We start from the raw sequence: 24,179 nt of genomic DNA, 5'->3' as shown, positions 1-24,179 counted from the left end.
ATCATTCAAAAAACAATTTGGAGACACTAGTTCTGAAATATAAGGACGTCTGCAAAACGGCACATTTGTGTATTTTATTGCTGCCTTCAATTTAAAGACTTTAAATGTTTTTTTTAATACGTGAAGACGCTATATTTACCCCCTGAAAAACTTATAAAATGCTTCAAAAATGTTCAGTGCTGAAGCATATTACATAAGCATACAAATGTATCTATGTGAAATGTAGCTGAGTGCTATTTAATTTTATTGTTTTTTTTAATATTTAATATATCCCAGCTGATTTTGGGCGAGAGGCAGGGTACACCATGGACTGGTCAAATTTTGTATTACAACAAAATAAACAAGAAAAACAGAAGTTAAAGGGCGGGGCGGTTGTAGGTGTACTGCTACACTTTGGCGTGTGACGTCACAAATTGCGCAATGAACAGGAATGCGTAGGAGGCGTCGACGTTGTAATGAATTTATGAGGGAAATTACTTCTACCGACTCGTACTCGTCTCACAGAAACCCGCAGTCCCGCCTCGGCATAAGCAGCACACCTGGGCAGAAGCACCACCGGAGCTCCTACGGGCGGGAGGTAGGTGAGGGCGGCCGCGGGGCGACGACCGAAACTCTCGGCGGGGAAAAAGCTAGCAAGGCGGCCATGAGTTCATGTAGAGACGTGTTTGTCACTTGGCAACTTTTGTTTGACGCGTCACGACGTGCAAGTTACGTTAGAGAGGACTCCTAAAAGCAGCGAAAATCCCACTGAACTGGCTTCACTAATTGATAATCTGTCTGCTTTGTTCTCATGAGTAAGTGTGGAAGGTAAAGACTTTACCGTTAATTGTTGGTGAATGTCAGCATGCACTTCTTAAATGGTCAAAGTCTTTGTGTAAGGCATGTGTGTCCAATGTGCTCTCGGGGGGGGGGGGCATTTGTCACTCACAGCTCGTGATTTCCAAGCCAGCAGTATAGTCTAAGAGGGTAGTTCACAAGCGTCATCGTTGGTCCAGTTAAACCTAGTAGAGCGGTTTGCTCTGCTCGTGCAACCATTCAGATTGAGAACTTGGCAGCAAGAAAACCCCATTTAATGTGTTTGGATGCTTCTGAGCTCCACATGAGGTTGTAAAGTGTTGTGCTATTGTAAGATTTTGGGGGTATAAGGCGAAAGTGTCTCAACAAACTCAGGCTTTGTGCTCAAGATGCAAACTGACAAAACCTAACATCCGTAATCAGACTTAATTGGTCCCGCAACGGTGGTTATCAATTTACCATATCATCAATATCAATTTACTTTGTCAAGTCCGGTTTTCGGCTTTGTGCTAAGTGCGCGTTCACATGAAAGAACCGTTTGAGGTCATATTATTCTACTTTGACTGAAAAGTGAAGCAATCCCAGTCAGTGTGTTTTACAAAAAAATGAGTACCGGTACGTAATTATTATGGCGCCTTATGAGGAGCTCCCAAAAGATTATGACTGCTAAAAGCAACACTGTTCCCGCCAATAGAGGGGAAGGACCGCTGACAGAATAAGCATGTAATGGTCAAGTTAACACTGATTTATTATACTAACTATACCCTACTTTTCATTTATCAATGCTCAACATTGCACAACTTTTTACATTTTAACACTTATCCACTTAAAAATAAAAATTAAAACATTGGAGCAAAAACTTATTAAAATATCTTTGCAGTATGTCTTCTTGTTGTATCTCGTTGTGACCACTAGATGGCAGTGTTGATATGAGTACTCATGCAAGGACTGCGGTGACGTTTACGTCTGCTAATGTTTGCCTAATTAAAATTCCATATTGCATTTTATACCTGGTGCGCGTGTGAGCATATCTACCGCATTCCCTCGTCTGAAAATCTATCTCTCTTTATAGATGGATAATATCATCAGGGAATGCTCTTTTTTTTTCAATTTTTTTTCTCCGTCTCTTCTGGGACCTCGTAGGTTCTTAATAAATGGTGACACCATCTCCGAATTAGTTAAACACTGAAACAGTGGTACTTTCATAGCTGATTTTTAGCTGAAAGCCCGGACATAACCTGGTCCCAAGCAGGTTATGAGTTTACCATGTTACCATGGTGATAGATTTGCTTTTAAAGAGAGCCACCTTTGCTGAAAACGCAAGTCCGGCTTTCAACTCAACACAGCTCGCTAACCCACTAAACTCGCTTTGCCGTATACCCCCTTAGTTCTGTTACATCCACATGAAATCCTGGAGTCTCTGTTGTTGGCTCATTAACTTCAATGCTGATATTCCATTCCCATTAGTCTTGTTTCTGTACAGATTTGAACAAATTAAGTCAACACGTTTGTATACACTGTCAGAAAGGGATGTAGAATAGGAGTCTAATTAATGGACCTTCAGGCAGGGGTGTCCAAACTTATTATAGCAAGAGCTGCATTAAAAAAAAAAAAAAAGAACAATGCGGAGGCCATTTTGGTACGTTTTGTGCATTAAATACGCCAAACCAATCTAATGTAGGACAGCATACATACTTTTACAGTCCCAAAAGTTATATTCCTCCCAAATGGTAAAGGTACAACATTGTAGCCCAAAAGTTAGACCAATGTCATTCTGATCAGTGTGGTGCTTAGGTTACCAAAGTGGGGTACACAGATTGTTATAAGAGGTTGTTGAATAAAAATGAAAAAGGGCTTGACGAGATGAGCCGAACACTGAGATTTATGAAATGCGCTCTGTTTAAGTTTGGGAACCACTGGTGTAGTGTATTCAGATTATGCTGCCATTGAACTTCCTGTGGCATTGCAGAGCTCTCCAGGCGTCATGGGTGAGGCACCAGTCAGAGACGATGGCACTGTGATACGATCAGCCGAGGTAACCACTACAACCTGTGTATTGTATTACTACAACTTGTGTGCATTTCTTATACACGTAATGTTTACTCAAAAGTATGTAGGCTCATTTCCTGTGGACGACCGCTGTCTGGATGAGCAGATGGAGCAACTGCACAGGCACCTGAAGGCCCTAAAGGTGAGTGATCTAATGTTTCACTGGACTCCTGCTGACAACTACATGAAATATGACTGAGCTTTTCAGAATACAATTGGAAATGATGGGAGGGATGATACAATTTGTAAATTGAATTAATTTTAATTGTGAAACTTCTGAGGCACATATTTCCAGAAAATTGTTGGTTGACCTTCAAATTGTACCACTTTTGGTTTGGTTTGCTTTAATTTTATTTGAACATGCATGAAGGTTACAATGGCATACATCTCATGAATCATTTCATAGTTGCACATGTCCAAAAGGAGTAGGAAGAAGCAAATCCTATTTAATCCTACCCCCATCCATTCCACATCTTGTGCAGTACATGTTATTCACTTCCTGCATTCCATATCATATTTTTCCTTATCATAATCAGTGTAATAATAAATAAATAATAAATAAAAACAAGCATGACAGAACAATACGTATAATAATCAAGACTCTTGCTCAATCAAGGTTAATCTCGGTACATAGTTTGAGTTCCTTACTCAGTCCATTCCATAATTTAATTCCGCATACTAAAATGCTGTGGGATTTCAGCGTTGTTCTCGCATATAAGTGTTTAAGTTTAATTTTCCTCGAAGATCATATTTCTCCTCTCTTATAGAGAAATACTGTGACGTTTTTGGGTAACAAGTTATTGTTGACTTTATGCATTATTTTAGCAGTTTAAAAAAATTACTAAATCAACAAATTTTAATATCTGTGATTTTAAAAATAAAGGGTTTGCATGTTCTCTCTACGCGTCATTATGAATTATCCCCACCGATCTTTTTTACAGTACAATGAGTGCATTAAGATTGCTTTTATAATTATTGCCCCATATTTCCACACAATAAGTTAGATATGGTAATACCAAAGAACAGTAAAGAGTGTAGAGTGATTTTTGGTAACTTTTGGGACTGCAGAGGCCGAAAAGGAAAAATGTAATTATGACCATGCACTGAAAAAGGAAATATGGGAAAGTGGTCAACAACAATTACTATTAACAATAAAAGAAGAAATTAATGTACACTGAAAATACTTGAAAAAAAATATAAGTGCAACACTTGTTTTTGGTCCCACTTTTCATGAGCTGAATTCTAGATCTAAAACCTTTTCTATGTACACCAAAGGCCGATCGCTCTCAAATATTGTGGACAAATCTGTCTAAATCTTTGTTAGTCACCATTCATCATTCATGATTCATAATCTATCCACCTCACAGGTAGCATATCAAGAAGCTGATGAGAGAGCATGATTATTGGACAGGTGTGTCTTAGGTTGGTCACAATAAAAGGCCACTCCACAATGTGCAGTTTAACTGTATTGTGAGGGGTCCGAAAACCAGTCATTATCTGCTTTGACCACCATTTGCCTCAATTACCGTATACAGTAATCCCTTGTTCATCACGTTTAATTGATTCCATACCCGACCGCGATAGAAGAATTTCCACAAGCATGATTCCTTATTTATCAATCAATATTTTCGTAGCTGGAGCATAGAAAACCTATTTGACTTTCTACAGTACATATGGTTATGGTTTTTAGTATTATTAGAGCCCTCTAGACATAGAATAACACTACTATAGCCATCTTTACACTCATATTACCCAATATAGTAGATAATAATCAGAGAAAACAAGCCATTTAAGACATTAAAAATAAGACTAGTGCTCGTGTGTTTCAATAATTGTCTTCCGGATATGTGGACAGGAAGTGACATCAGGGATTCAAGCTGGAGTGCAGCCACAATGGTACCCCGTTTGATGATGATTATTATTAGTGTTTTTTTTTTATTTATTACTGTGCCTGTTATGAGATTAAAATCTGTAATAATTGTTGACAGCGATCAAGTCTGGTGCATGTGTTACTAGTGACATCCAGTGTAGACTACAGTTCATTAATGTCCTTTAATCCCTTTAACTGTATTTGTATTTAAGTTCATTTAATAATTTTTATGCTTGAAAATGCTTTACTTATGCCAAGGGTATGTAAAATTAGCTTAATTTTTTTTTTTTTACTAATAATAGGCTGTAGTCAACCATGAACAGAGGTCATTAATAATTTATGAAAAAATGCAATAGAATGAGGGCACAATGTTTGACCCACGTAGCGAAATGACGAGGAATGACTGCACACCGATCCAGATCATCCTAAACATGCTCAATGGGCGACATTTGAGTAAGCTGGCCATTAAAGTACTGGGATGTTTTCAGCTTCCAGGAATTGTGTGTAGATTCTTGCAATATGGGACCATGCATTATCATGCTGCAACATGAGGTGATGCTTGTGGCTGAATGACACAACAATGGGCCTCAGGCTCTCTTCACAGTATCTCTGTGCATTCAAAATGCCATCAATACAGTAAAATGTACCTGTGCTGTGTATGTACTTGCCTATGGTGGCAGTGGGGTTATGGACAACATAACACATGTGCATTTTATTGATTCCATTTTGAAGATGGCAAGCATGTTTGGGATGCTCTGGATTGGCGTATACAGTATTTTAGGCAAATAATGATCACAGCAGATACTGACTGAATTTCTTTTGTACTTTTATGTTTTACTTACCGATGGTTAACTTTTTTTTTTTTTTTTTTTTTAACTTTTTTACCTTCAAGTACTGTGTTAAAATTACTTTTTTCCCAGTACTATTAATAAAGTTCATCCTGTGGAACGTATAGTTTCTAGTTCCATTTTTTCTTATGTTGAAAATGAATTCTGAAATACGAACAAATCAAAGTACAAGCAGCTTTCCAGCACATGTTGTTGACTTTAAAAATTCTGCTGTACGTCCTTCCATCAGGCATGCAAAAGAAGCAGGCCCGTATCCCTGAAGTTTTCCATCAAAGGCGTGAAGATGTACGACGAGGACGAAACGGTACAAAAGTTTTATTGGGTCTTAATTGAAATAATATGTACATGTTTGTTTTGTCCAACCTGTCATCTGTCCTGCAGACCCTCCTTATGGCCCACGCTCTGCGGAGAGTGTCGCTTTCCACCGCCCAACCCAGCGATGCCCAGTTTGCTTTCGTCTCACACAACCCAGGCAGCGCCGACGCCCAGCTGTACTGCCACGTTTTTAGAGCCAGACACGCCAGAGCTGTAAGAAACAAGAACTTCCTTTGCCCTGCTTGATTTGTTTTTGTTCTTTTAGTATTGTGTGAAATGAACGTTTAAGAGTTCCTTCCTGGCCTCTGTCAAAGTGCTTGCTCATGTTTTTTTTTTTTATGTACAGCATGTCACAAAAGTGAATACAGCCCTCGCATGGCAGCAAGACATTTTATTACAGTATATCTTGTCAACTGACAATACCATACTAAGTAAACTTGTATATACTTCAGAGTAGTCAGTGTACAGCTTGTATAGTACTGTAGATTTACTATTCACTGAAAGTGAGTCAACACACAGCCATTATTGTCTAAATAGCTGGCAACACAAGTGAGTAGCAAGTTAATTGTCTTGCCTGCTGTCAAACATGGTGGTGGTAGTTTGACAGTCTGAGACTGCACGAGTGCTGCCGGCACTGGAAAGCTGTGATTTACTGAGGGATGAAGATGAATTCCAACATCTGTCACATTCTGAAGCAGTGCATGTAACTTGGCACTATACACAGTAAATATGTTCCTTCCCAACCTTATTCTTCTATTTTAGGCTCAGTTCCTGAACCTGCTGCTGTGCCGCTGCTTCCAGCTATCCTATTTGGAGAAGCACCCTGAGGAGGCCCAGGAAGTCTCTTCTGGCTCTATGCCTCGACGCACCCCATCACTTCTCAACCACGGCTTCCCGCTCAGTGTCAGCGCCCTGGTGTCTTTCAGAAGAGCTCCGTTTCGGGGATTGATGTTTGGCTCAAAGGTCATCAAACTGTTATTACTTTAAAGTGGTCTTTATAGCACTTTTTTTTTTAGTTTTCAGGACAAATGATGGTCGTGATCTAGTTTCTGCTTCCAAAGATGACATTTTCTTCCCCCGTGTGTAGAAACACAAGTCCTCTGGCGAGCAGCATCACAGCAGCCAAGATGAGGTCTTCCCCACCTCCTCCCCCTCACTGGTGCGCAAGAAAGCCATACGCAACAAGGGACTGCGCTCGGGGGCATACCGCTCATTCACGTTCACGCCACTCAAACAGCGCACCGTCCAGGAGCGTCTGAGTGCGTCACAAGGTGGGCCCAGTGTTCACAAGACGCTCTCGAGAGTCAGAGACTTGATTAGGTAACGCCCTTGCTCCTTGATTGCCTGATGGGCTCTCACATTGTGGTGTCTTCAGAAGGTTAGCGGGGCTAAAAAAAAAACTTCTTCAAAGGTCCCATATTATACTATTTTTCAATAACTTTAAAGTATCAAGACGTCCCACAATAGTGTATTGGAAGGGTCTTGGTCAAAACCTAGCATTTGATGCTGAAATTTTGATTGTTTAAAAGTGTTTTTAAGAAGCCCTACTGGGAACGTGTCGTTATGTTTGTCTGTAGCTTTAATGCTAATGAGCTGTGTTTGTCCGTGCCTGTCTCCAACAGAGCAGAGCGTGTGGCTCCAAGAAGCGCAATTGTGCGCTTTGTCCACTTTCTGCATATACACTCTAACCCTGCACTTGTCCAACGTAATAGATGCCATATATCACAGCCAACATAACATTAAGGAGTGCGACAGGAGGATAACAAATTTTATCAGCAACATCATGCTAACTTAGCCTATTTGCTGAAGTAAAATAAAATGATCAAATTTAAAGCTTGTTCCAGAGTTCCAGGCTTTAAGATGTGTAGAGAAGCCGGATATACTTATTAAAAAGCTATCCTCTGTGAAGTGGTGAGCATATAGACTGGGTGGACTAATCTAACTAGGGGCGGGTCAGAGGCAGTATCATGTCCATGACAAAGGAGGTTTTTATTGAAGCTGCGACTTCAAAGGCAAGTGTTGAGTGCCTCTGCTCTTAAAAGTGGAGCAAATAAGTGAGGGAGATGATAGATTTTTTTTTCTCGTTTGGTGCTCCTAAAAAGGCTCTAGGGACAAATGTTTCTGTTCATTCATCAGTCATCATTACTCATCATTAAAAAGTCACTTCTGCATAATAGGGGACCTTTAACAATCTGCACCATGTTTTTTTTTTTTTTTTTTTTCTTTTCACTTATTGGGTGTTTTGTCTTCACTTCTTGGGAATATGCACAAACAAGGTGTACAACTCTAGCAATGTTCCTAACGATGTCTTCTCTTGTCCGTGTAGCAGAAAAGGATCAAGACAATACACCAGCAAGAAGATCCCGGGCGCCGAGCTTAGCCGAAACGGAGGAAGCACTGGCTCAGGCTGTGTGGTGCTGGGCTGGTATTGCAACGTAAGTGTCGCTCCAGCTCATCACTTTAACCAGGTTGCAGCCCAGTTTGGTTCAGCACATCATAATCCTCATTTTTTAAAATGTCACATTCATTCCTGTTAACGTGGAATGCTCTGTTGACTAATCAATGCCCAGTGGTGTGTCTTGTACCCTAATGGTGTGGATCAGTTACGTTGCCTAGCTTTTGTCAACAGAAATGAGCAAAAAACGCTTACTAAATTGAACTGAAGTGTAGCAGACACTTGGCTTTAAGGAACATCTTTTGTGTTGCAGTGACAACAGCTACTCCCTCCTGGCCGATGATGTCCTGGGATCATACCTCCTGTGTCCACATCCCAAGAAACCCAAAGCCGGCTCCCTCATCATCCGCTTCCCATCTGGCCTCATCACCCACCTCATTGAAAACAACCGTAAAGGGAAATTCCTGTTGGAGGTAATTGTCACCAAAGAGGACACAGTCTCAGTTCAACTTTACCCAGCTATATGTTGTGCTAGAGGTCACCTATGTCCCTTTTGTCTTCTACATGTGCTAGAAGTGCAAAGCTGAACACAATTCCATTGCAGAGCTGATTGAACATTATACAGAGAAGCAGGATGAGCTGCCCTGCCTGCTGAGCTGCGCACGGGTCAACCACTGTTACGAGTGGGAGGAAGACGCCGTTGGCCTGCAGGCTGAGGAGCCACACAAGAACCTGAACAAAAGCAGATTGAGGAGGACAATGAAAGGAATGGGGCAAAAGACCAAACGCTAGAACTTATCGACTGCCAACAGCTAACAGAATTACACTATTTTTTCCCTTTTGCACATATATTTAACATATTTACTTTTTGGTGTGGTGGGAGGTTTCTAAGCGTTATAAACACAATGCACCTTTTTACTGTGTTGGCACTTCAAGTATGTATAATATGCAGGTCACTTTGTCAAAGCTCTTACGTTCTGTACTTGTTGCTTTTATGTTTTTATGTATGTGTATTTTTACTCCATAGTGTTTTTAAGGCATGAGCCTTCATAGTGTTCGCTAAATGTTGTTACACCCAATGGCAACGCTGTTTTTCTCTGCAATGTCAGGATGTAGCAAATATATTTGTTTAAATTGAATTGTTTTGTGGCATTGTGCCTTATTTTTTGCGACAATTGAAATATAATATGGGGCGGCAGTGGAGGTTGAGCGGGTCATCCAGAAACCACAATGTTGGTGGTTTGTGCCACTCTTCCTCAATTCCAGTCACTGTTGTGTCTTTGGGCAAGACACATCACCTGCCTTGCCTCCATTGCTGCTCACAATAGTGTATAAATGTGAATGAATGTTTGGTGGTGGTCAGAGAGGCAGTAGACACAAATTTGCAGCCATGTTTCCATCAGGCTACCTCAGGGTAGCTGTGGCTGCAGATGTTGATTACCACCAACAGTGAGTGACTGTGGACTGAATTCACTGTGACGTTATTTGGATATCTTGCAAGGCGTTCTATAAATCCAAATCATTATGATTATAATGGGTGTTGTGTCATTATTGAACCTGACAAAAAACGAAGTAGCAGAGCACCATATATCTGGTTTTGACCGGAAGTAGAGGCAGAGAACTGCTCAAAAGTTAAACGTTGACTATTCTAAAGAGCGCTGCGTTTGCTAATTGTTGTCAGACACCAGTTTGCACTGTCTCCAACACTTAGTAGGATCTGTTAGTCTCATTTTAAATCCAAACAACCACAAAATACGACTAATAATTCCGCTAGCTAATGAGTTACCTTAAATCTGACCTCACTCCCTCCTCAGCAAGACCGCCGCCGGTTTTCCAGCCTGACGGTTGGTCGTTGCCTGGCAACTTCAAACAGCGCGAGGACAGCAACTGCACTAGTAGAAAAGAGGCGGATAAGAAGTGTCAACATCAAAATCACTGACACTTTTCAGCCTTTGCTTTTCTCCTATTATTTTCCCTGAATTTTGTTTTGTCTCAACAGAGACTTGTATGAATAACTGCTCGTCGTCAGTGACAAGAGCTGGTGAAGTTACTAAGCGGAGCAGCTTTCTGGTGAGTGTTTATTGAAGGGACTGCATGCAGCTGTTCCAAATTAAAAACATTTTTTCAACCAAAAAAATATAACATCACCAACACCGGCTAGCATATGTTACCAACAGTGGTTACAAAAATGTATATTTTTCACAATTCCGAATAAAACTGCATTTATGTCCTTTGCGCGTGCTCACACACAAAAGCAGTCTCGAGACGACGAACAATTTGGAGTCATTGTGTGGTTATGATAAGCTATAAATTCAATGAACTAACGTTAGTAGCTAAACTTGCCACACTGCTATTATTTGCTTACAAACATAACTAATGCGCATGTGTGTGTTAAGGTTGCTACTTTAAGTACGATGCGGCGGGATATAATGCTATTTGTGAGTTCGAATGTTGGCGCCCTCTAGGCAGCTGGAGGAATCCACTGCATAGGGTTCCTTTAATGATCTTAATATTAGGAACATCTGGACAAAGCGAATAATGTTCAGTTTTGATTGACAATGTCGGACAGGTTTTGAATTGATGTAACACTGTTTACTATTACGCCTAAAGGCTGGCTGGTGCATATTGTCTATTTGTGCTTTGCATCATTCCAGGTGGTGAGATGGGGTCTGAGTCTGTGAAGGTGGTGGTCAGGTGCAGGCCTCTAAACGACAGGGAGAAGGCTCTGGGTTCAAAGATGGTTCTGACCATGGACCTGCAGCGCTGCCAGTGTTTCATAAAGAAGTCTGTGTCGACGGATGAGCCCCCCAAACTGTTCACCTTTGATGGGACTTACTTCACTGATCAAACCACTGAGGAGATGTACAACGAGAGTGCCTATCCTTTGGTAGAGGTGAGGTTCTTCTGTCATAAAACACTTGAAGTTAAGCACATACTGTAAGTACTGTAATGCAGGATGACTTCAATCCTCATCAGGTCTTATCTAACAGGGGGTCATCGAGGGCTACCATGGCACTATATTTGCTTATGGTCAAACCGGAAGTGGAAAATCCTTTACAATGCAAGGGGTGTCTGAGCCTGCAGCACAGAGGGGTGTCATTCCACGAGCCTTTGAGCACATTTTTGAGAGCATTCAGGTAGCTTTGGCGGCACTCACTTAAACATTGTCTATGTACACAGTGGAACCTTTGAAGACTTCCAAGTTATTTAGACCGATTTCCAATAGGAAATAATGTCAAATGAGTTGAGAAGTTAGACATTGTATCATGAAACTAAAAATAACGTAACACATCTCCTAGTTTGAACAAAACTTTGTTTGAACTCCAAATTATACCACTTTTGGAGCTTCCATTGTGTTTTTTTGTGTGTTTTTTGTGTGCATATGGTTGAGCCCCTTATTCGAAATCTGGCCAGTGTATGACTAATTTTCTATTTCACTTTATGTATTCAAACTGTATGTGTATGTTCCAGTGTGCAGAAAATACCAAATTCCTGGTGAGGGTGTCCTACCTGGAGATCTACAATGAGGAAATCCGAGACCTACTGGGGAATGAGACCAAGCAGAGATTAGAGGTTTTGTTTGTGTCTGCTTTCAACAACATTACAGGGTCTTGTGTAACATGCAATGATTGTGTACACTCTGTGAACACAATATTAGGTGCACTTGCACAATTTAATGAGATCCAATACAAGAGTTGTGGTTAATGAGTGTACATTATGCAAAGACTGTTTTCCTACTACCGTGACTTACTGTATGTTTCATGCACATGTTGCTGTGGTGAATGTAAAGGCCTGCTTGTTAAGCAATCAAGGTCAAAGTTTTTAAACAAAGTGGCATATTTAGACTCTGTGTGTTTGCGTGTCCAGTTGAAAGAGCACCCAGAGCGTGGTGTGTATGCGCGAGACCTTTCCTTGCACACGGTGCACAGTGTGGCCCAGTGCGAGACTATCATGGAGCAGGGCTGGAGGAATCGAGCTGTGGGGTACACGCTGATGAACAAAGACTCTTCCCGTTCGCACTCTATCTTTTGCATCCATCTGGAGATGTGCCACACTGGTAAGCGCACACTTGTAATGTCATGTGCAAACACAACCTTCATGAATCAGCTTCCTGTTTATCTTCCATTCAATAGCTCTTATTCTTTTCCCATTGCCTGAACACTTGTTGCTCGGCAGGATTCATTCATGGGGCTCAATCGTACCTGCCAAATAGTCCAACATAAAATAAACTGTAAAAAAAAACAACATAAAAAAACAAGTAATGTTAGCTTCATTAAAAGGCTTCAAATTGTCTTAAATGTTTCTAAAACTTGCATGCTAGCTTTATTGCACACTGACCACTTGTTGCTCAGCAGGATTCGTAGGGCTGCGTCATAACTCCCCCATACGTCAATGAAAAAATTGTGAAGAAACTTCATTAAAGACTTCAAAATTGTTCACAAATGTGAGTGTGAGTAGTTGTATGTCCGTATATGGCTATAATCTTTGACCGACAGATGATCAGTCCAGGATGCACTGAGTCATGGGATTCCCTGGAACCCTGAAAAGGAAAAGCGGTGTAAAGACTGTTTGCACAGACACAGTATTGTTCTGTCCACTCATGCAGACGCAGCAGGCCAGGATCATATCCGAGCCGGGAAACTTAACCTGGTAGATCTGGCAGGAAGCGAGCGTCAGTCCAAAACGGGGGCGACCGGTGACCGCCTACGTGAGGCCACCAAGATCAACCTGTCGCTCTCAGCTCTGGGAAATGTCATCTCAGCCCTGGTGGATGGGCGCTCCAAATACATCCCCTACCGGGACTCCAAGCTGACCAGGCTGCTGCAGGACTCCCTGGGCGGGAACACCAGGACTTTGATGATTGCCTGTCTGTCCCCAGCAGACAACAACTACGAGGAGAGTCTGAGCACGCTGCGCTACGCCAACCGCGCCAAAAGCATCCAGAACCGGCCGCGCATTAACGAGGACCCGAAGGATGCTCTGCTGCGAGAGTATCAGGAGGAGATCAAGAAGTTGCGGGCCCTCATCTCAGACCAGCTGGGCTCTGCTAACCTTCCAGGTAAGTCGGTTTGCAGAATTAAATCACAGGAATTTTCTAAATGGGGAATTTAAAGGAGTTAAGGTGAACAACTAGAAATATCCTGAATAGCAGGTTAGATTATCACAGGTAACCTAAAGGTTATTCACCATTTATGTAGTTTGTAGTTAATTTATAAGTAATACATTTAAAAAATATCATTTATGAATCATGTATTTTTTTAAGGAACTAAATAAAAAATATTATTTTGAGCAATTAAAGAAAATAGATTTGATTTTAATGAAAAGCAAACATTTTTTAATCTGTAGTTTGAGGTTTTTTTTGTTTTGTTTTTTTACTTTGTTCTGTTGTAGTTCTAGTACCTGAGCATCAAGCAGATACACAACACCCAAGCAACACTGAAGGCACGAAGGAGATGAAAAAGGTAGCAGGCGAACATTTCCATGCTCACATATCACTACGTTACCACCATTGTTGTCCACTAATGTAATTTACTGCGCAGAACTACGAAGAGAGGCTGGCCAGGCTGCAGGCCGACTTCAGTGCAGAGCAAGAGTCCAAGGCCAAGCTGCAGAAGGACATTGCAGTCCTCCGCTCCTCCTACGAAACCAAATTATCTCACCTGGAGAAGGTCAAATCCAGCAGGGGGAGCTCTGCCCCCAAAAATGGTAAGATGGAATGGTCTTTCCCCTGACAACATTGAATTTAAAATGAGCTTCAGGAATGTTGTATTGGCCTGCAGCCCCGTGCATGCTGGCGCCACTTTGTTTTGTCTCCTAACACAAGTGAGCTCCAGCAGTGTGACAGAAGAGGAACATTCCCACCTCAACACCAAGACATCACCCAACAGCACAAAGGAAGACACCTCAAATGAGGTACAAATAGCACATGAACTTGTGGGAATGATTCCATTCAATAAATACGGCCTAACTTACTGTATATAATGCAGTACTTCCATTCGTTAACTCGTAGTTGGGTTTCATGTTGCCATGCAGCTGAGCCAGTCTACTGTGCCCTGTGATGCTGCTGCTGTTGCTGCTGAGATCCAAAGAAGTCCAGATGGAGTCACAGAGTCACCTGGTGTTACCACAGCAGGGGATCTGGAGCAGAAAGAAGCCCTGAAGAGGTTTGTGGCTCTTCTTACCATCAGCATGACCTGAATGCTGCATTATCATGCCGAACAAAACAAAATTTAAAGCAGGGATGGCCATTAAGTCAATCGCATGTGTTACCCACGTCATAAACGTCACTTTGTAGATGTTATATTAGTTAGCTGACATTAAGCTCCCTCCTGATTCTCTGTTGCACCTCCGCAGCAAAGTAAGTGGTGAACAGACATCTCCAGCGACACATGGAAATGCAACTTTCATCTTTATTATTCTGATTACAGATAAACTAATTCAGCGGTAAGATGCTAAAGATATCCATTCACTTGTACAAGTAGTAGCTAGTTATGTAGAACAAAAGTCAATTGTTTGATGGCTCTGCTTTGCGTCCTGAACTCCACTATGGAAATGTGTTTTTTCTACGCTTTCGATTTGTGAAACTATTATTTCATGATTAATAGGAAAATGTACCCGTTATACTGAAACCTTTTTAATATGTTGCCTTGGCTTCGTTTACATTGTCTTTTGCGTAATCATTTTCATTTATTGCATATCTGTAATGTTTGATACCAACTGCTAACTGGACCCAATAAATGAACTGTGTGTATAATGAACGCTATGTAGCTATTTTGGCTGACATACTACTCAAGTTATGTACAGAAATTTTGAGGAATTATGTGTAATTATATTTATTGCCATATTGAATTAAATTGTGAATTACTGAGTAATATCAACTATTTTGATGACCTGTAAACTTTAAAACTGTGAATGTGGAAATAATCATTAGTATTTAGTATAGTCGTTTCAAAATTTACCGGTTAGCTTTTATGTCTATGTTATATGTTTTATAGTAAGAGGTAGATCATTTTGATGTGTAACTTGCATGCTGAAAAAGTGTATGAACCCCTGATACACATGTACAATGTACATAAATATAGTAAATATTTATGTGTATATGTTCTCTATGTTTAGCAGGAGGTAGATCATTTTAAAAATAGTTCGCAGGCTGAAAAAGTGTGAGCACCCCTCAGCTAGAGGATGAACCCAGTAGACTGCAGACTTCGACCCAGCGTCTCACAAACACATTTCTACAGTAGTTCAAAAGATGATTATTATCCAGATGTTAATTTGTGTAATCCTGCAAACTAACAAACAAAATAACCTCCTTGGTCAAAGTAAATGTTTGTCTATCTATGCTCTTCCCCCTTTCATGCAGGCTCCAGAGGTTGGAGCAGGAGGTGGTCGGCGGGGAACAGGCCCGGAACAAAGAATTCCAGCGCAGACAGCAACAGAGGAGGAAGGTGGCTGATCAGAGGAAAGCTCAGCTCATCAAAGCTTTGTCAGACAATAGCGAGGAGAGTGACAACGTGCTCTTCAGTGTCTACGACTCCATCCAGGAGGAGGTTCATGCCAAAGGCCAGATGCTGCTCAAGGTCCAGGGAAAGGTCGGTTTCTTACTGCACCAGAACATTTACTTACCGGCCCCTTCAGTAGGGACACCTACACAATCTTAATGACCAGCTTATGAAACGCGATTTTCTTTCCCACACCTTGTGTGTCAGCTCAAAGCAGCCAAACTAGAGATCCGTGACCTGCAGGCCGAGTTTGAGGAGGAGAGGAATGACTACCTGGCAACCATTCGCCGCCTGGAACGTGAGGGGCAGCTCCTGCACGGCCTGCTGGAGAGGATGACTCCTCTGGTTCGCCGCGACTGCAACTACAGCAATCTGGATCGTCTGAAGAAGGAGGCGCTCTGGGACGAGGATAGTGCCACCTGGAGACTTCCAGATGTGATGGTCCAGAGAACGACACTGCCCACAGGTGGGATGCATGAAGAGAAAAAGTAAATCTCAACAAACCAAACATATTCCTGATGTCTTCCTCCTCCCTCCGCAGCAGTGGCTCCAAAGCTCTCCCCTCCCAGAGGCCTGGCTGCTGATTCAGAACCATTAGTGGTGAGCTACACGTTTCTGCGGGTCCTCCTTGTCCAGATTCTTGCATGCTTTCCCTAGTTTCACATGTTTGTCCTGAGCAGGTGGATGATGACAGGTACAAGCAGATGCTAGACCGCAGTGACAGTGAGAACATCGCTAACACTTACTTCAAATCAAAGAGGGCGAGCCAGCTACTTGGGAGCGAAACCACCAAGGGACACTGTGAGATTGCCTACTAACTTTAATAAATCTGAATCAAACTAGAAGTAATCCATCAGGACCCCTCCTCCCCACAGCCACCCACTCCCCCTCCTTCCTGAACGGACCGCCTCACCTCAGCGTGAACCCAAGCATGGAGTTTGTCACACCCCGCCCCTTCCGTCTGGAGTCTTTGACTGTCCCAGCATATACTGGTAAGGCCAAGCGTAAAAAAAACAAATCTCATCAATAACGGAAGTCCTTGGAAGGACAGAATACACCTTTTGTTTGTACTTGAACTTTGGACCATCAGTGTGTTAAATAATGTGATTTCTGCTGTGTCATATATCTTACCTTTACTTAAAACTGTAACTAACGCACACCCTCATTTGTTTTAAACTAAAAAACTAGTTTGAAACATTTATACTCCAATCAACATCATTTAGTGTGAATACAGAAATGTTTTTAACAATATACAGTACATGTAAGTGTTGATACCTCAATTAAATATTCAGTATATTGATAATGTTCGTGATATTATCTTTGCGTTGATAAACTCAGCCAAATTAAGGTGGTCTGGGACCCTTGGGCTACATTGATGGTGTGGGTCTTATTTCAGTTGTCACAATTTGGATATCGTCTGATTTTGTCCTTCATTGTTGAATATAAGTTGACCCACAGGGTGTCAGTTTCAGAATTTGACACCCTCTGTTTTGCTGTGCGTAGAAATATAAGACAGATAGGACCCCATTAGTGGAGCCCTTTGAATCAATAAGTCAAAACACTGACCACGAAAGGCAACTTTCAACCATTAAGAGGCCCTGATGTTGCTATATAACCATCAGAGCCACTGGAGGAAGAGGACAGATTTAAGAGTCAAACATGCAAAAGGGATACAGCGAACAGAGAAAGGACAGGCTACTATATTAACATGGATGTTGGGCTCAGGCTAATCTGATAATGGAAGCGCAGCAGGTCCAGGAGTAATATGAGTAGTACAACTCCATACCCACCCCTTAAGGCCAACAATCTTCACTGACTCCTTCTAAACCTTGCACGTGAACATTTAAATTACCTGGTCCCTAGAAGGATATTTCATACTCAACATACTCAACTCAATCTGTCACATTATAGTAAAGTACAGTGCATTCAGAACTTTTTATTTTTGAGCATGAGTGAAAAAAGAGAAGGTAAAAATGACCATTACTTTTCAGTGTGAAGGATATCAGATGATGAAGCCAAATATGTTGGAACAAGAGTTCTAAACATTTCTACTGCTTTCATAAAATTACAAAGATTACCAGTTGCAATCTTTACGTCTTGCATCCGATTTTAGGCACACACGTGAACCCTGAATTTCTCAAGCAAGTCCTGTGAACATTTGGTAGAAGTAGTAAATAAAAGGTGTGCTATACTTTTTTTCCAGCATCAACCAACAAACTACAGTATAGTATGTAAAATAAAATATACCGTAAAACATCAAAGAAAGACTAAAGCAAACCAATTTGGGGATACAGGTCGTCTTTGAAGTACAACAGAACAGGAGGTTTTTGGATAAACTGTAGTTAGATATTGTTGTTTCTAGAAAGGAAAGAGCTGCTCCTTTAAGTTCTTCACCCTCTCCTTTTCTTGATCAGAGTGCCAAGTAACGTCTTAATGCCCTAACTCCCTTGAGCTGACAATGCTTTTCAACTTGGGAAGACCTCTGCTGCTTACATGTGTTCGTATTTGAGCAGTCCCAGCTTCCTGAGAGCCTCTTTTCTGTCCGCTCCCATTCCAGGCACCATCATCACTGTGTATGCAACAGCATTTGAGGGTTTTTGGGAAATCTGCCGAGCCCCAAAAGATTGTTTCTCCGACTGAGGTGCTGTTTTGTGTCGTGGTTCAGGATCATTTTTTAGGTTGACTTTTGCAGTGGGAAACTCTACACTACCTTCTGCCTTCAACTTATTAGGTTGGCTGGGATAAGAAAGTGGGTAATGGTGGAAGCTAGCACTACTTTGCAGCCCCTTGTTCCTGGGCCCTGGGGCTACTTGAGCATGACAAAAAGAAGGGCTTCTTGATGGGCTAATGTTCATAGAACCTTTTGAAAATCTGTTGCCCATTGGATCAACAGAAGGATGACATTTTGGCAGCTCCAGTCGGGCCGCTGACACATTTTCTGGCTGCTGGTCTTTGAGGAGGCCTAGCTTCTGCAAAGCTTCCAGTCTCACAACTTTGGGATCTGTTGCATTCTTGATACTATACGACGGGTTTGAGGTTGGGGCTGCTTCATTTTGTGTCTTCATTGATCCATTGGAAGGAATTATTTTTGGCTTCGGAGCAACAGGTGGTGGACCCATTTTAAATTTGCCTGTCTCTGAGACAGCTCTGTCTGACTTTACCATGTTTCGAAGGTTTGGACGTTCTGAGATGACCGGAGGACACTTCACCAAGTCTATAGTGTGATCTACTGTGGGACATAAAGGTGTTTTCTTTGTGGAAGCGCTCCTCCGCAGATAAACAAGGGCATCGTAGGATAGAGGTCCTCTAGGCAAAGGACCTTCAGCTGTCCTCACTGAGTCTTTGGGTTTGGTTGCAGGAGGGACCACAACATTCATCTCCAAGGGTACATGAGATCCAGCAGGCTTCTCACAACAATTTTCGCTGAATGAAAGAGTCTTCTTCTTTTTCAGCTGGACACCAGCTTTGGCATTAAGTTCTGAGCAACTGGAATTGCTTGCCAAAACAAAAGGTGTTGGAACCAGGTAGCTCTGAATGGGCTTGGACTCAACTTTTTCCTTGATTGTTTCCAGAGAGTTGTGCTTTTGCAAACCTAGAAGACAAAGAATGTTTTTTTGATGTTAAGATTTCAGCACACCCCACCCAGGTGAAAATGGGAAGAAACTAATTGGTCAGATCAGGCTGGATCTATGTCCGAAAAAAATTACTAGACAAATTTCTGGTCAACAGGTGAGACGCTCTCGGCCCTTCTGCCTCAAGCAGCTTAAGAGTGTCCTCGTCAACAAGCATCAGATTCAACTGTGATGAGAAGACTTGTGACTTTGCTGGTCAGGTGACAGCACAAGAAACTTAGGAAAAGGATGCTTGACCAATCGAGAAAACGCGTAGAGACCATACATGACCCATGCTGTAATAAAACCCAGAATGTCGGACTGTTAACTTTGGACCAATGGATTGACAACTTCACAGCTAAGCCTGCCTCTGTCACTGGGAAGATTAGCTCACCATTGAGCTTGCCTTTGCTCATGGAGGCTGACAGGTCCGCCAGTCTGGAGGTAAGGTTGCCAGGCAGGACGTCCACTTTGTCATTGGACAATCCACTGTCGTCCTCCGTGTCTAAAGACTCGATGGTCTCCTCCAAAAACATGAGACAGGCTTTCTCCTCGGCAGACAAGTGCTCTAGACTGTCGTCACTCTGCAATGGCACCATATGACATAATCAATAGAGTGACACTCTGTAGAGCAGACCTCTGAACAACTGTTAGCAAAAGTGGGTTACATGTTAATGATTACATGTTAATGAACTGAATGTACCATTTAGATTTAATGGTGGACCTTTCCATTCACGTAACTGGAATTATTTAACCAACAAACCCCAAAATATAACATTGTACCTTGTAGATTTTTTTACTTTTCTATTTCTATTTTTCTGGGATGTTTTCCTACGATAATCATCATTACAGCTTCAAGAAGTTTGACACCAATACTTACAAAAGCAGAATGGCCACTCACAACGCTGTCCCAGCTGCTGGCACTGTCCATTGTCTCCATTTCAGTCCCACCCGGCCAAGTGTCACTTTTGGGCATTTTTACCAAAAGAAGTCAGAGGCCCAAAACATCTGTGTCACTCTGTAATCATGGCGGATATTTCACATCACAAAAAGACAATATACACATATTTCATAGGACATGTTTGTGGGTCAAATGAATAATTTTCACTGATTTTTATTTCAGGATTGTGCTAAGGCAAAGGTTGATCACTTGGGTTTCGGTTAGGGTTATGGTTGGTGCTGGGGCTTGGTGTAGGGTTAGGGTTGGGTTTAGATTAGGAGTACAGGCTGGCACTACAGTTAGGGTGAGGGTTAGAATTGGGCCTGGAGCTAAGGTTAGGATTAGAATACACGAACCCTAACCCAAACACAAACCCCAATCCAAACCAAAACCCTAACAGTACCCCAGCAATAACCTCAATTTAATTTATTTCATAATTTCAATTCATTTCATATACACTCATGATCAAAATTTGAAGACCAGTCGAAAAATGGCAAGAATTTACATTTTGCGCAGTTGGATCTTAAGGAGGTTCGAAGTAGAGCTTCAAAATGCAAAAAGAAGAAATGGGAGTGAGACAGAAACATTTTTGAGTAAGCAATAACGGAAAAGTAGAAAGAAATTTTTTTTTTTTAAAAAAAGGACTCAGTAGCCACACCATGCTTGTTAATCACTTCAAAAATTGGTTAGAGGGTGTCCACTGTCTGGAAATGATGTCCATTTTTGTAAACTTCCCTTGCTATCAATCTCCAAACGTTCCCAACTGGATTTAGATCAGGGTAAACCGCCGGTTGGTCAAAAGAGTGAGGTTATTCCTCTCAAAGAAGTCCTTTCTCAGGCGGCCATTGGAAACCACATTGGAAACCATCAGGACCATCAAGGTTACATTTTTTAGAATTAGTTACATTTAGAGAATAAAACTTTTTTCCACCTTTGGATGTCCATTGTTTGATGTTCTCATGAAAATTCCAAACAGGCAATTTTGTGGCATTGAAGGAGATGAGGCCTTTGAACACATTTTTTGTTCTTAAAACCCTCCTCTCGAAGATGCCATCTGATGGTTATTGGACTGCACTCAGCACTACTAACAACCGTGTCTTGATGGACAGCCAGCCAATTGGATCCTGCTTCTCAGGGCCGATGACATTTTTTTTGGGTCTACCACTTCGCTTTTTTGTTCCATAACCCTCAGAATCTTTGAAGAAATTTCAAATGACCAATCTCAGCAGCAATGGCGCGCTGCGAGAGGCCTTGTTTATGCAGCTCAACAATCCGAATGCATTCAAAGAGAGAACGTTTTTTTGCCTTTGCCATCAAGAGATCATGACGGTGTGAATACCTGACAGAAAATGACATTAAATCCACATTTTTGCCAAGATTTTGCCTTTTAAAGATTGTGGTCTTAAAGTTTTGATCAGTTTATGAACAGCCTATTTCACTTTAATGCTTGTTTGCAATAAATTGCTTACTCAAAACATTTTTTTTGTCTCACTCCCATTTCTTCTTTTTGCATTTTGAAGCTCTACTTAGAACCCCCTTAAGATCCAACAATGCAAAATGTAGATTCTTGCAATTCAACTGGTCTTAACATTTTGTTCAGGAGTATATACTGTGTACATACTGTATATACAGGTATATATATACAAGTATATGTGTGTGTGTGTGTGTGTGTGTGTGTGTGTGTGTGTGTGTGTGTGCGTGTAATATATGTAATACATCCCTACTGATTTAGAGTCAAGGGCTCTAGCCAGTAGGCTAAAGTTATAGGTTATAGTAATAGGTTTTTAACCCAGTGACCAGCGTACGGTAGCTCTTAAGGTGTCAGGGAGTGAGGATACCTAATGTGCACTAACTGGCACTAGCTGGCAGTGGTTGCATGAGTCGTTTATTCTACTGCTGCTTCATTGTGACGCGTATGCCTAGCTGTGGCCCCCTGCAGAGCAGAGGAAATACTGCATGAACGAGCACTTGTCTAGTTAGAGTGAATGGTTTACATTATTTGGGTTGGCCAAATGAAAAGCTTTGATGGGCTAAGTGTGGCCTGCGGGCCGCCTTGCCTGACACCCTATCCCATACCCGAGCCTCATTCCTAATCGAAACCCTGACTGCAATGCTAGTGCTAACTGAAATCCTACCCCTAACCCTAACTTTGACCCAAAACCCACCCCAGCCCAAATCCGAAACCAAACTCTTGACCCTAACCCTAGCCCAAACCTAACCCCAAACCTCCCCCCTAAGCCTAATGCTCCTTATCTTAACCAAACTGTAACACTAAGTGTTCTGCACTTAGCATAGCAGCATCAAGTATTGTAGCAGCATGTTGCACGCCTAGTTTACCTCATGACAACATGGCATTGTTTGAAAGGAGATGACTGCATGGTCGTGTTTCTGGCAAGCTAACTAACTTCATGTGAGTCCAGTTACAGCACGCATGGCGCTCCTAATCTTCCAGGATCACTTTCAGATGGGTGGAAGGCACCCTGACAAGCTGTATATTGTATTTCTGCTAAATCCACGCTTCACCCTAAGTGGAAGTGAGCAGGTAGAGCTGGACATTTAGGACAGGAGAACATTTGTGTTTAGCACACTGGAGTTCTTTGTTCACGCCCGGAGACCTTAGCAGTCAGGATGTCAATGCCAGATAACGGTTACTGTCACACAGCCTGCTTAGAGATCATGCAAATTGTCAAAGTTGCTTCAACGTGGCCTCAAGACCAATATGATGACATTTGACAGTGTTAACATAGCACATCTAGCACATCTACTAAACTAGTGGGAATAAATCAGTCTATTAAGAGAGTGCTTTTCTGTGCTGGCAGTAACTGCTTTTTAACTTGATCGAGATTGATGATTGTAGAGTGCAATTTTTAAACTTACTATACCAACCTAATGTGATGTGATACGAGAGCTGCTGTAAACATTATTGATGAATTTGCACATATAATGTACCCTTTTGGCCCACACTGTGCAAATGAACATGTTTATTATCCTGGTTGTTGTATGTTGACGGGTGTCTGTAATAGTTTGATAATCTCCATGACGCGGTGCAGTACAACAGTACAACATTTAATATTGTTCAGTTAATATCCTCTAAGAGTGAGCATTCTCTTCGGAAAGACAGAAGCTCTTGTATTGCGTCTCATTAGCTTGTGCAAGTGTACCGTGTTGTCTGCCCACAATACTATTCAAAGAGCGGATTAAACACTAGCGAAGAATTAAGGCTGCGACCTATTTAATCTATACTAATATAAAATAACTTCTCTCTACTTAGTAGTTTCTAAGAGAAAACTGCTTACCTTTATGAGGTGTGTGGTCCCTGTTGTGTGGTTCTTATCTTGGTTACCTGCGTGAGGCTCTAAAGCAGACAGCCAATCAGAGCGCACCGTTCATTTTAAGACGCGTTGCCATGGCGATAAGCTGCTAATAATCGACCGCTGCCTCTTGTCTCCGCCCCCTCCACGCTAAACAAAAACTACTACAATAACTACAATGTGTTTTTTTTTTTACATGAATGCTATTACATTTATTCCCTATATATATATATATATATATATATATATATATATATATTCTAAATTATTTTGATTTTCTTTGTATTTTCTTCCATTAAATAATACTACTACTATTACTGTAAAATAGATTTCAATGTACTGTATCTATACTTAAATAATACATAATACTGGATAGCAGAGGTCACCAGAGTAGTACCCGCGGGCACCAGGTAGCCCCCCACGACCACGGGGCACCCGCAAGCCTGCTACTAGAAAGAAATGCATTCTGGTAATACAAAATGTGAGTTATGGATACCAGAATTTTTTAAATGTTCTGTAAAACAAGCATATTCGGTTTGTAGCTCT

The 24,179-nt window shown here is 41.5% G+C and overlaps 3 protein-coding genes across 10 annotated transcripts; 2 read left to right on the top strand and 1 right to left on the bottom strand.

Moving 5' to 3' along the window:
• The first annotated feature begins 58 nt into the window (after positions 1-58).
• sh2d5 (SH2 domain containing 5) lies at positions 59-9,411 on the top strand. Of its 6 annotated transcripts, none has more exons than XM_054783437.1 (10): positions 59-577; positions 2,765-2,830; positions 2,906-2,986; positions 5,792-5,866; positions 5,944-6,090; positions 6,640-6,840; positions 6,965-7,148; positions 8,204-8,312; positions 8,586-8,745; positions 8,877-9,018. In XM_054783437.1, the coding sequence occupies exons 1-10, from the start codon at positions 431-433 to the stop codon at positions 8,880-8,882; spliced, it is 1,176 nt and encodes a 391-aa protein (XP_054639412.1). In that variant the 5' UTR covers positions 59-430; the 3' UTR covers positions 8,883-9,018. The 6 variants fall into 6 exon arrangements, with proteins under 6 accessions (XP_054639412.1, XP_054639410.1, XP_054639413.1 ...); XM_054783435.1 differs by having other exon boundaries at positions 66-577; positions 8,207-8,312; positions 8,846-9,411; XM_054783438.1 differs by having other exon boundaries at positions 69-577; positions 2,913-2,986; positions 8,846-9,411.
• An 828-nt stretch (positions 9,412-10,239) lies between these two features.
• kif17 (kinesin family member 17) lies at positions 10,240-17,073 on the top strand. 3 transcript variants are annotated; one of them, XM_054783429.1, is made up of 15 exons: positions 10,240-10,342; positions 10,927-11,165; positions 11,263-11,409; positions 11,744-11,845; positions 12,140-12,329; positions 12,879-13,331; positions 13,664-13,734; positions 13,813-13,978; positions 14,097-14,185; positions 14,306-14,436; positions 15,633-15,861; positions 15,979-16,237; positions 16,313-16,371; positions 16,452-16,572; positions 16,647-17,073. In XM_054783429.1, exons 2-15 carry the CDS (start codon positions 10,935-10,937, stop codon positions 16,799-16,801), a joined length of 2,403 nt encoding a protein of 800 aa, XP_054639404.1. In that variant the 5' UTR covers positions 10,240-10,342; positions 10,927-10,934; the 3' UTR covers positions 16,802-17,073. The 3 variants fall into 3 exon arrangements, with proteins under 3 accessions (XP_054639404.1, XP_054639405.1, XP_054639406.1); XM_054783430.1 differs by having other exon boundaries at positions 16,629-16,774; XM_054783431.1 differs by lacking the exon at positions 10,240-10,342 and having other exon boundaries at positions 11,043-11,165; positions 11,249-11,409.
• Positions 17,074-17,692: 619 nt separating this feature from the next.
• zgc:158258 (uncharacterized protein LOC791186 homolog) lies at positions 17,693-23,676 on the bottom strand. The gene is made up of 4 exons (XM_054785993.1): positions 23,619-23,676; positions 20,263-20,400; positions 19,777-19,966; positions 17,693-19,363 (listed from the first exon to the last, which is right to left on the bottom strand). The coding sequence occupies exons 2-4, from the start codon at positions 20,356-20,358 to the stop codon at positions 18,261-18,263; spliced, it is 1,389 nt and encodes a 462-aa protein (XP_054641968.1). The 5' UTR covers positions 20,359-20,400; positions 23,619-23,676; the 3' UTR covers positions 17,693-18,260.
• Positions 23,677-24,179: the final 503 nt, after the last annotated feature.

Source organism: Dunckerocampus dactyliophorus, chromosome 8 (assembly GCF_027744805.1).
Source record: "Dunckerocampus dactyliophorus isolate RoL2022-P2 chromosome 8, RoL_Ddac_1.1, whole genome shotgun sequence".
NCBI classification, from domain to species: domain Eukaryota; kingdom Metazoa; phylum Chordata; class Actinopteri; order Syngnathiformes; family Syngnathidae; genus Dunckerocampus; species Dunckerocampus dactyliophorus.
Note: the sequence above shows the minus strand (reverse complement) of the source record. Positions and strands in the feature narration are given on the sequence as shown.